This window comes from Elgaria multicarinata, chromosome 9, assembly GCF_023053635.1.
Source record: "Elgaria multicarinata webbii isolate HBS135686 ecotype San Diego chromosome 9, rElgMul1.1.pri, whole genome shotgun sequence".
NCBI lineage: Eukaryota > Metazoa > Chordata > Lepidosauria > Squamata > Anguidae > Elgaria > Elgaria multicarinata.
In genome coordinates, this window is record NC_086179.1 from 40,465,203 (window position 1) to 40,476,754 (window position 11,552).

Genomic DNA, 11,552 nt, shown 5'->3' on the forward strand with positions numbered 1-11,552 from the left:
TCGTTGCACTCACTTGCTTAGTAGAAGCTAATCCTTGGCATGGGAGTGACCCAAAGAAAACTCTGCAGTTATGAACAAACAGTATCAAACCAGTCGTTTATTTCGTAATAAACACCCACATCCTTCTCTGCCCAGCCACCACTACATCAGCATTGTGTGAATAAACACAGAATCTAGGAATCATTGGCTACAGAAGAATGAAGCAGCAGGTGGAATAACATACAGTTAACAAGCAACAATACATTTCAGAGATGTCACTCTTTGTAGATACGGAACCCAGGCTCCAGGCACCGGGAATGGCAACTCCAGACGTTTTACTTGCCCCTTCTGTGCCCAAAGAAACGCCTGTAGGCACTAGCATAGCCATTGCGTAGAGCATAACGCTCACAGGGGTTGTAATCTTCGCAGATCTCCCGCTGACGTTCCTGGGGGGTCTTGTTGCGCTCTCTGACTCTGCCCACACAAGCAGGAGGAGGAGATGTGGAGAAGAGGGGTGGGGAAAAGAGACAGAATATTGGTGTCACTTGCTTCTTACTCCACTTTTCTGCCTGTCTCTGTGAAGTGCTTCAAATGGTGTCTAATTCTGGTCAGGCCATATGTACAGAAAGGCTTAGCAGAGTCTTTTCAGAATTTTTGTGTATTTTTTTAATGAGGCAGCTGATTCACATAAATGTCTCCCATAACAAAGAGGTGACCACACTACTGTGTGCACAGTCTTCCCCTTAGAAGGGAGCATGTGAACAGGCAGGCTTTATAAGCCATAGAAAGTGGAAAGAGGGCTGCATGCAGTGATGAGGTATAACAGGATTCTGAAGCAACTCTATGGGGAATCTAATAGAGGCCATTGTTCCTACCATTAACTATGCCAATCTGCCGTCTAAAGGAGGTTCCCAACATTGTATAGTGGCTCATAAAGAGTGCTCAGCTGTGATTGCAGATCGTGTACCAGCACTGCCATTCTAGATGGTTTTGCCAGATATGCCTACAAGGCCCACAATACCCAACCAGCATGGCCATTGGCCGTGATTGGGGATTGTTTACGAGAGAAACCGTTGCCTTGAGAGCAGCCTTCCCCAAGGCAGTAGCCTCCAGATATTCTGGACTACAACTCCCACAGTCCCCAATCATTGAGACAACCGTCCCCCCAGTCATTGTGTATCACCCTGAATATTAAGAGGACGTACCTTTCCTGCAAATACAGATTCCTCCTGTTCTCAGGTGGAGTTCTCATGAAGACGTTGGCATGCCTTCTGTTAATGAAAGGACCTGGTGAGGAATAATGAGTGCAATTACTATGTGGATGAAGTGAAGGCCAACAGCTTTATACAAAAAAGAAAAACAAAAGTCTACACATGGGTATATTTTATGAAGGATGGGTTATTGTGTCACCAGCAACACCCTCCACCCTGGTTGAGACAAAAGCTCAGAAGAGAGAGCTTTGTACTGCTATTGCGATGGAAGCGCTGACCATTACTACAGTGAGCACCACAAGAAAAGGGATCTCAGTGGCAAAGGGACAGCAATGCAATGATTGGGCCAAACCCTGATCTGGACTCTCATGAAGAAATTATACTGAAAGAGGGAAGCTAGTATGAAGACACCCTATGTTGTTTTAGTTCAGCCTTCCCCATTGTAGCACTCTCCAGATGTGCTGGAGTACTACTGGTTGGGATTGGATGGGAGTTGTAGTCCTACACATTTGTAGTCCACCAGGTCAGGGAAAGCTCCTCTAATTCATATACGTGAGAATTTAAGGATGGCTGCAGAATGCCGCATCAGGTCCACCATGTGCTTTCTTTGGGCTGGTATGAATTAATTCCACACAACTGTGGCTCTATTATTTCTTTACCAGCACCATCTGGCACTCTAGCCATGTGTAGAATTAAAAATTATTTTCTCTAACATTTTCACAGTCTAGATTTTCTTCTTCTATTACACCTTTCCTTTCATGTCATATACACTTGCCAGCGCTTGCGCGTAGTTAATATACTCATATCAGTTCTCATCTGGCCAAGATACACATAGCTTAGACTATTATGTTTTGGGGTTTTTTCAGTAACTCAGTGCCTCCAGCATGTGGAATATTTTGTTCTTGTTTTTCTCTGTGACTTTCCCAACTTTATTGAAATATTTCTGGTATTTAGGACATTTAAGAAATAAAATCCACCATCCAGTACTCTCTTTAGTACCTCAGCAAGAAAAACTTATCATCCTGAAATTCTTTGTACAAGCTCTAAAATCACTTTTGGAGTCAGACTATTTTTGTGCCTATGTCCCATCCTATTGGTCTTCAACTGATAGATGAAGACTCACAAGTGGGTGGGGCTAAGGGGCCTCATTGCCACCATTTAGTTTGGTTTTGTTTAAAAGGAGTGGGCCACATGCAGCCCCCGGGCCTCTAACACTTGCAGCCAAAATCCAACAGCAGTTTTTTGTTTGTTTTTAAATAATAAATTCTATTTTAATGTATCCAACAATTAATTAATACAATTTTGGGGGGGAAATAATACAAAGAAGGAAAGAGGAGGAGGAGAGGACAAAATAATAATAATAATAATAATAATAATAATAATAATAATAATAATAATAAACAAATAAGCTAATTAATTAGTGTGCTATATGATCTGCATTTGTTGTTATAATGCCCAAATGCTCAAAGCTGAAGCAGGCATATATTGTAGGTCCAGTTGTGACGTATGTTGAATAAATCTCCACCATATAGTGCGGCTGCAATATATCACAGTTTGACACTGAGCTTTGATAGCAAACTGCAGTGAAGACTGTTGTTTTCAAGATAAATTGCCCTTTTAAGCCTCCCTTGTGGTTTGCCAGTGAAAAACTACCTGGTTTTTGGCCACCAGTGGCAGGAATGTGGCCCATGAGGGGGTGTTAAAATGCCCTCTGCCCACCCACCCCCCACACACTTGAAGTTGCCCATGCCTAGTTTAGACAAAACAGAAAGACAGGAAGAGACCAGATGCAAAGGAGGTCAAGGCTAGTCATTATATAGAAAAACAAATTGTGACCATATGCAGCTGTTTCCATAGGAGTGAGAAAAGCTGCACTAGCTAATACCACCACCCCACCACCCTGCTATCCTAGTTTGCACCTGACCACCCTAGACATCAACATTTTGTGTCAGATCCTGCTTGCTAATCTCATTCCTGACAGTCTCATGGGCGTCATGCTCCACCATGTCAAAAACTCTCTTCTCTTGAAAAACTATACCATAGGGAGATAAGCGTTAGTGTAACCCTTTCTCAATATGCAAGGCGTTTCTTCCATGGTGAAGCATTCAAATAGACCATAGCCCTGACTTGGATTTTGACATGATACAATCCTGGGAGGGCCATTCCACGTGCTTCTCTGCATCTATGGGTCAGTCATTCACTCAAGAGAAAGAAAATGAGCAAGCAGAGAGGGCTTCCTGCAGCATCTTCTTGCTGCGAATGTCATCCCAGATTTGGCTTGGAGCTCTGGTGAATGGGAATTTTATGCTCCTGATTTTACTTCTTACCACCCTCTCTCTCTCTCTCTCTCTAACAGTTGCCTTCAACCTTTTTTTAAATTCTCAGCTAGTTCTCTGACTGTGTTTTTTTCCAAGCTGAAGTACCAGCCCCCATCCTAGTGTAGTGCAGAATTCCTAGCTATGGTACCTGGCAAATATCTGGTTCCCATCCAGCATCACAGACCTGGATGATAAGATATAGAAGAGACAAGGGGCTCATCTACACCAAGCAGAATACTCCAGTATGAAAGTGGTATGAAAGTGGTATATGGCATGTGTCAATGGGCCCCAACAGTTGTCAGTGCCGTTCAATACTGCTATAAAGCAATAGTGTGGCTCCTGCCTTTTATATACCAATTTCATACTGCTTTAATAATGGAATATCCTGCTTGGTGTAGATAAGCCCAAGCAGTGCCAAGAAAGAGAAGAAAGGGCCAGGGGGACCAGTGTAGAGCCTGACTGGACAGGCTGAAGTGAGGCAGGTCATGGTGAAGGTTTTCTTACTTTTTATTCCCTGGATTAGCAATAAATGTTCACAGGGGAACTGGAGTTTTTAAAGTGGCATGGAAAGGAAAATTTGGGATCCCTGCAAAAGCCAAAAGGTGAGTCTTATGCATCTCAGTAAATCAGATAATTACAATATTTGTTTCTTACTTATAACTTCCTGTGATTCAACACTCTCGTGGGACTCTGTAAGGGGGAAAAGAAACAAAAATAGCTTGTAAGTTCATTATTACCAAAACAGAAAGAGATAAGAAATATAACAATAGCCTGGATCAAGCCAAATATCTGTCTAGTCCAGAACTCTGCCAACAAATGTGGGTAAGCAGAGGCCCCTGGTCAATTGACAAGCAGGTGCATGATGGAGATAACAGTTCACTGCTGTTTGTCCCCAGTATTACTGCTTCTGGCCATAGAGGTCACATTCTAAGGTATTATGCTTGTTGGCCACTGATAGACGTAGTACCCCCGTGAATACAGCTATTCCTGTTTAAAGCCATTCATGCTCGTAACATCATAAAGACAGATAAACCTCATGCATCAGGTCAAATGGGGAAACAGAGAAAGAACCCTATGACCTTGTGATTATGACATGAAATTGGATTCAGAAGACCCTTTGAATTTTGTCCATAAAATTTTGATCTTAAAAAGTGTATAACTTTGCTAGGCCCTTCTTTTTGTGATCCCTGAATGCACACACTTAAACTTAACCACTCCTCTTCAATTTGTAAAAGACTTACACTAAAATTCAAATAGTTCAGAATGGCAAAATGCTTTATATATTAAATCAGCCTTCCTCAACCTGGCACCCTCCAAATACGTTGGATCCCATCATCCCCAGCCAGGATGGTGGGAGTTGTAGTCCTCCAACACCTATCTGGAGGGCTCCAGGCTAGAAAAGGCTGCACTAGATCAAGTTGATATCAAAAGGCACCATTGTTTTCAGAATGAAAATACTCTGAAGGCATAAGCAGTAAACAATTTATATTTCCACGTTAGGTAACATTTCTTTGAAGTCTACTAGCATCCAAGCGCACATGTGACAGAAGCCATCTATGGCTTCTATCCAACATAGAATAATAATAATAATAATAATAATAATAATAATAATAATAATGATGATGATGATGATGATGATGATGATGAAAGAGTTGTAGATCAGAAAAGTGCCAAGAAGGTAATTAAACCACCTAGCAATTTGATAGAAATAACCAAATCCAAATCAGTATTCATACCTTGCCCACATTATAGAATTCTCTCTCAAATCACTCAAAATCATATTGCTGTACTAAAAGAAGGGAGTAGTGAGAAACCATGGTCCACTAGCATTAGAGAGGACTCCAGAGCAAGAATTCATGTGGGAGGATAAATCCAAACCATTCAAGGGAGCAAGTCTTGCTTCAAACATTGCAGGTAAAGGCAACCAAAGAATATATTACCTAACTGAACTTCAGAGAAATTGTTTCCCAACCTCAAGGTAGCCACTTTTCCCCATCACTCCAATGAACTTCCATTTGGCTATCCCCAGTGCTTTAAAAACAAGCAGTCAGAATTTCGAGTTCTTCTTTACCCCAGTGGATCATTCATGGAGCATCACCAGATTAAAATTCATCAGGTAATACTTCTCATCCATCTATCCAACTGAGAATCTGGTAGTCTTTCATCACAATGAAAATCCAAGGGGCAACTCTCATCAAGAAAGCAGTACCTGCATTTAATACATCTTGATAATGTGTCCCTGAAATTTTCCAAGCTAGCAGTTGCAAACTATACTCTTCCCAGGTAAAATAATTGACCTACAGTCCTCCACTCCCTGCATTTTTATTTAAGATCAAAGGGGGTTATGAATAAATAAGAACAGAATGGCTCATGCCAAGACATACAGCAGAAAGTTGTCTACCCACAGAGCTCGAACTGAGCACTGGACGGGAAGCAGAAAGGGCTGGGCGATGGGCATGAAGGCATGAAGGACGTGATAGACAGATAAGTGGCAAGGGAGACGGTGAGAAATGTGTGGCCAGAAATTCAGCATTAAATGATAAGCAATCACCCCAAAATTACGATTGCTAAAAGGCATCACCTACCATAGCAAAAGCCTGCCATCATGAGCACGGCCAGGAGCGCGAGGATGATGAGAGTCCGCATCGTCTCTCACTTTCTCCCTCTTTCAGCGTCGGTCTTATTCTGTTTCCACTGAGGCCAGCCGAAGTCTCTAGGCAAGCTGCAAAGTTTAGCAGTGGAGTGTTTATTAAGAAAGGAGCAGCTGGGAGGGGAAAGAGTGAGATGAAGGGTGGGGGGGTTGAGGAAGATAGGGACTGCCTAGCACTTGCCCTCAACTGACAGTTACAAAACGCCCTCTATTAGTGGGCTTAACCAGCCCCTGGGGGGGAGTGGGCCTACTTCCTTCCCCTCCCTTTCTGCAGAGGGAGGACTCCACAGTTCAAAAGGAGGTGAGCTGTTAACTCTACATGTTCAGAAATGTTGGACTATGGGGGTGGAATTCCAGATACTAGCCAAGGCCCACAGGCAGGCGAAGCGACTTCTCGTAAATAGAAACACAAACATGGTTGCATATGTCACCTCTAGTTTGGCCCTAAAGTCTAGGCTTTGGACTCAATTGGGACCGCGGGTGGCTAGCTCACCACAGAGAGTAATTGTCCCACATTAGGCATTTCCTCTGTCTTGCTGTGTCAGTTCATCATCAGTAACTCTGACAGAATTTGTTTTGATCACATATTCACATGTGCTCTACACAGGAATGTGACAAGCCACTTCTGTCACTTGCACTGTTTGGCTTTTTGGCCTTACATTTATTTATTTATTTATTTAATTAATTAATTAATTAAATTTATATACCGCCCCACAGCCGAAGCTCTCTGGGCAGTTTACAACAATTAAAAATAGTAAACATTAAAAGTATACAAAAATTTAAAAAACATAAAAACAGTATAAAAACAACAGTGTAAAAAAAACATTGTAACACACATGCACACCCTCATACACACACACATACACACACTTCCTTCTTTTTAGGTTATAAATATATACATCGCACAGGTGACAATGCATCTGCCAATGGGGCTCTGACCTACTAGCGCATATGCCACAATACATTGGCTCCTCTTCCAATGCTAGCAGTTTCTTTGTTGTTTTTGCTGCACCAGACATAACACAACTACTGGTCGGTATCTGCAGGCTACCAGGAATATGCTTATATGGCTAATATTACCACTGACTATACACAGTGGTTCTAGACCTCTGAACTAACGAAGGTCAAGTCTGCAAACAGAAAAGGCGAGCGTTGCAATCCGAATAAATTGTGCAAATTCAGTTCCATTTCCTTCAAATTTATCCCAAGTGCAAAACAGAGGAGAATGCAGCATTCATTTATTTTGACAGGAACCGAAAGGAGATATATTATTAAGAGACAAAGTGTGGGTTGAAGAAAAGCAAAAGGGCAGGAAAAGTGAGGAAGTATGGGAAAGCGCCTGAATTCTGTGATCCCTACACAAGTTCATTTCAGGTCCTCCGACACTCACGCTGCCCACATGTTTTCAAGTTCTATGATTGGGAGAACAAGAAATTAATTATTTTCAGATACTCAGGAGTTGTGTTGTTGCTGTTTTTCTTTCTACTGCTAGATTTTAAGGTAAACAGCTAGATTCCATACTGTGCTATGTAAACCTTCCCTAATCTTAGGCCTTCCAGATGTTCTGAATTGCAACACTCATCAGCCCTGACCATTGGCCATCTTGACTGGAGGTGGTGGGGGTTGTAGTCCAAAACATCTGGAGGGCACCAGCTTGGGAAAGGCAAGGCTATGCTAATGTGGACCAACTGAGTTTCTAGAGCACAGTCAGTTTCTTAAAACTTGTCTCTCGGCAGCAGTTCACACAACCGCATGTCAAATCCGTCGATTCTCAACTGCTTGCCTAATCCACACTTTGATGGTTTTCCAGGAGGTGATATCCCACAATCATAACATGTTAAAAATAAAATAGTCACAAGAGCAACATCTCCATCACATCAATAATAGATTTGTAAATCAGTTCTTAGTTGCTGTGTTATGCTAACAGTACAATCTAAAGCATGTCAACTCAGAAGTCCCATTAAGTTCACATTGAGAATGGGACTAAAACATGCCTAACTAAATCTGGCTCCAGCCCACTGATTTGATGGGCCTAAAGCATGACTACATTAGTCTGGGTCCAATCTGGTATGTGCAGGATTGCAGTTTACATTTATTTGACCAAGAGTCATCAAGGAGCAGAAATGATGGGCATGGAAGACAAATTATCATCCCCTTCTGTAATCATCCCCCCACCAGAGATGAACTGGAGGGTGGGGAGAGAAGTAACATAAAAAGGGAAAGCTATCAGAGATGCTGAATAAGCTGCACTGGGATTAAGATCCCAAATTCCTAGAAATTGAGACTCGAGGAGCATGTGCACATTCGTCTATATTACCTAACAACGACCAAAGCAATGGAATCTGTGGTTTCACTCAAACCACTTGTAAAGCCACATTCAGAATAAACTGACTGCCTACACTGAGCAATTGTGAGCGCCAAATCAATCAAAAACTGGGCAGTCTGAGAACCTTCACTGGTCCATAAACCCAGCCAAGTAGTGCATGGATCACCTCGGTTCTTTCTAACTCACGAGGCCAGGTTTTTTTTAACCTATCACTGCAATTTTCTTCATTTTAATTTTTATATGTTCCTGATGCATAGAGCAGCTGGCAACATCTACAGTGCTGGGATAAGAGGGAATGTGAAATGCACCAGAACTAGGCAGTAACTCACTACTCCCTTTGGCAAAAGACTTTTCTAGAGGGGAATGTCCAAATCACGTTGGAATTTGCATGCCAGGATTCATGCCAAACTCATAGCCCTCTTCCAAGTTCTGTGAGCACGTGGAGAGGGACAGAGAAAGCAGAAAGGAAAAGGCTGTTTACGAGCAGTATCCCCAAATGAATAAAGGGCTTCTTTTTCTCAGTATGGGACCTTTCCCTCTCAATCATCAGCCTCATCTTAGTTTGAACACTGCTTCTCTCTAAGACTTCTATTCACCAGGAGGTTAGGCCAGAAATGGTCTCTCCATGTGTAACCCTGGACACGAATCCTTCCAGTCACTTGCACCAGCTTTCCTTCTATTCCTTGCTCCCCAGCTCCTCATGGAATTATTATTATTATTATTATTATTATTATTATTATTATTATTATTATTATTATTATTTTGGTCTTCTTTAAGGATATTCACTGGCCTTGGTAAGGACTTGTTTAGGCTCTTCAGAGTTCAGATTTTACCAAATGTAGTTTTTATGGGCTTACTGTATATCACAGTCACTCTGGCGTCTGCAAGACTCTGTACTGCCAAGAAAAGAAGACCGAGGCGAAAGAGATGAAGGAAGGACAGAAGAAAATGGGAGGGACAGCTAGCAGGCTGCCGAGACACAACTATGATATTTGTCACCAAAAGCAGAGCCCTATTCACTTTTGAGGTGACTGCTCTAATCTTCCGCCCCAGCTTTTCTCTCACAGCCTGCTGGGAGACAGGCCAGTGGCCCAACCTCACCCCCCACCCTTGCTCTGGCTAACTTTTTCCTCCTCGGTCTCTCCCATGATTTGTTACATCTGTCACCATGCTAATTGCCAAAATTACAGAAGTGCGGATGGGCTTTTAAATACCAAGTTGTTATTCTAAACAACATACCCACAAAACGGCTAACATTTTCCAAGGGCATGTAAGTGAGAGGTTGGTCAAGATTTTGTTAACATAATAAAGTTTCAATGAAAGAACTGATTTTGATCCCTCCAGGTTTGCCTCAGCATTTCGATCAACTGTCATGGGCAGACATTTCCAGATGTCCTCAGGACAACATCTGGAAGAATTTTGTTAGTTGTTCAAAAGAATTGATACATTTGCAAAATTATTTGCCAGAAATGCTGCTATATTCAAGCTTGACCTGTCATGCCCCTACTTGAGGAGTCCTCTTCAGAGGAGGGGTTAGAGGACCCAGAAGCCCAGGATGCCCTAGAAGTCAAAGCACCAGAACAGGGACTGCTATTAGCCTCACAGAAGCCTGAGCCCTCGGGGGAGGTGGTGGCAGGGCCATCCCTGCCCGGAGAAAGAGACTCTGCCCTCTGAGGCAGAGGTTGAGCAACCCCCTGACCCCAGGGAGGGTTGCCGCCTCCAGCGACAGGCTAATAGGGCTCTTGTGTGACGGAGTGCTCACCTGCAGGGCTCCTCAGGAGAAAGTTAGGCTCTGCAGAAGAAGTCCAGCTGAGCTCTGGGTGGGGTCCAGCAGGCTGTGGGCTTCAAAGCCTGCAGTAGCAAGCAGCCAGCATTGGAGCAACATTAGTCCACCCGCCTTGTGGTGTGTTGCCAGAACCAGGCCTCAGCCTGCTACGACTCTGCTCTTGGACTCCGTAACGTACCGACTGTTTTCCCGTGTTTCGACCTCTTGCCTGTTCTTTGTGACCACTCTTGTTGATGCCCACTCCTCTTGTCTGCCTGCCCTCCCGGGCTCTGACCTCAGCTTGGAACTTGACCACTGCTATTGTAACCTGAACTGCGGCGAGAAATTGCCGGAACAGGACATGACCCAGAATTAATGAAAAGTAATGTCAACCCTTTCCCAACAAAATTACCTGACAAAGTACAAGCTGTTTGTTATGTTTTTGTTGCTAGGGGAGCCAGGAGAAGGTGGGGGGGAAGGAAGGTATCATTCAGAGAAATGGATCATCCACCAGTATTTTTTTACCCAGCCCAAGTTGCAGCCTCTTCTAAAGGGGAAAAGGCCTATTGTGTATGTGCCAATGTAAATTTGGTTTAAATATATGCAATTTGTAAATAGTTTACCATTTAATATCGAGACAGAGCCTTTTGAGTGGCCCAAAAAAACACCAGGTCAGCTTATTTTAAATACCGAGAACCCAACACAGATCTCACATACACATATAACATAGGTCCTTTCTTCATGCTCCCCCTTGAACACTTTGTATGATTTTCCCTTCCATTATACCCATAACCCAGAATCAAGTGTTGACTGCTTAAATGCACTCAGTAAATGGTCCTGGACTTTTGGAGCTGAAAAAGGCAGCCCTGTGGATCTTACCATGCCAAACTGGTTCATAACAAAAGCGCATCAGCACATTTCTCTCTCTTCTTTTGCATCCGTAATGCACCCTTGCACAGACATTAGCAGGGCCCCTGCATACTCACTGTAATGGGCTGTGTTCTCTTCTGTATGCAGGACTTCTCTGGTGTATCAGGTTCTCTTCTTCCAGTGTCCCTGCAGTCTAAACTGGCAAAGAGGGGGCCTTTTTATTTATGATAAGTGACCCCTCCCTCTCAGACATCCTCCTCCTCCTCCAGTCTGCCACCTCTTTTCTAAACATCTCTTTCCCTCACTCAGGAAATCAGAAACCTCAGGAAATTGAACCAGGAGAAAGTGGGGGTGTAAGAACGGACGCCAGTGGCTAATAGGGTCAAAACCACATCTTGGGAGCAGTGTGTCTGTGCCTAAGCCATTAACCAGT

The 11,552-nt window shown here is 43.2% G+C and overlaps 1 protein-coding gene across 1 annotated transcript; it reads right to left on the bottom strand.

The window, feature by feature from the left end:
• Positions 1 to 68: 68 nt before the first annotated feature.
• Positions 69 to 11,312, bottom strand: LOC134403467 (matrix Gla protein-like). The gene is made up of 5 exons (XM_063133666.1): positions 11,236 to 11,312; positions 6,094 to 6,230; positions 4,163 to 4,198; positions 1,185 to 1,266; positions 69 to 453 (listed from the first exon to the last, which is right to left on the bottom strand). Exons 2-5 carry the CDS (start codon positions 6,152 to 6,154, stop codon positions 315 to 317), a joined length of 318 nt encoding a protein of 105 aa, XP_062989736.1. The 5' UTR covers positions 6,155 to 6,230; positions 11,236 to 11,312; the 3' UTR covers positions 69 to 314.
• Between the last annotated feature and the right edge of the window lie 240 nt (positions 11,313 to 11,552).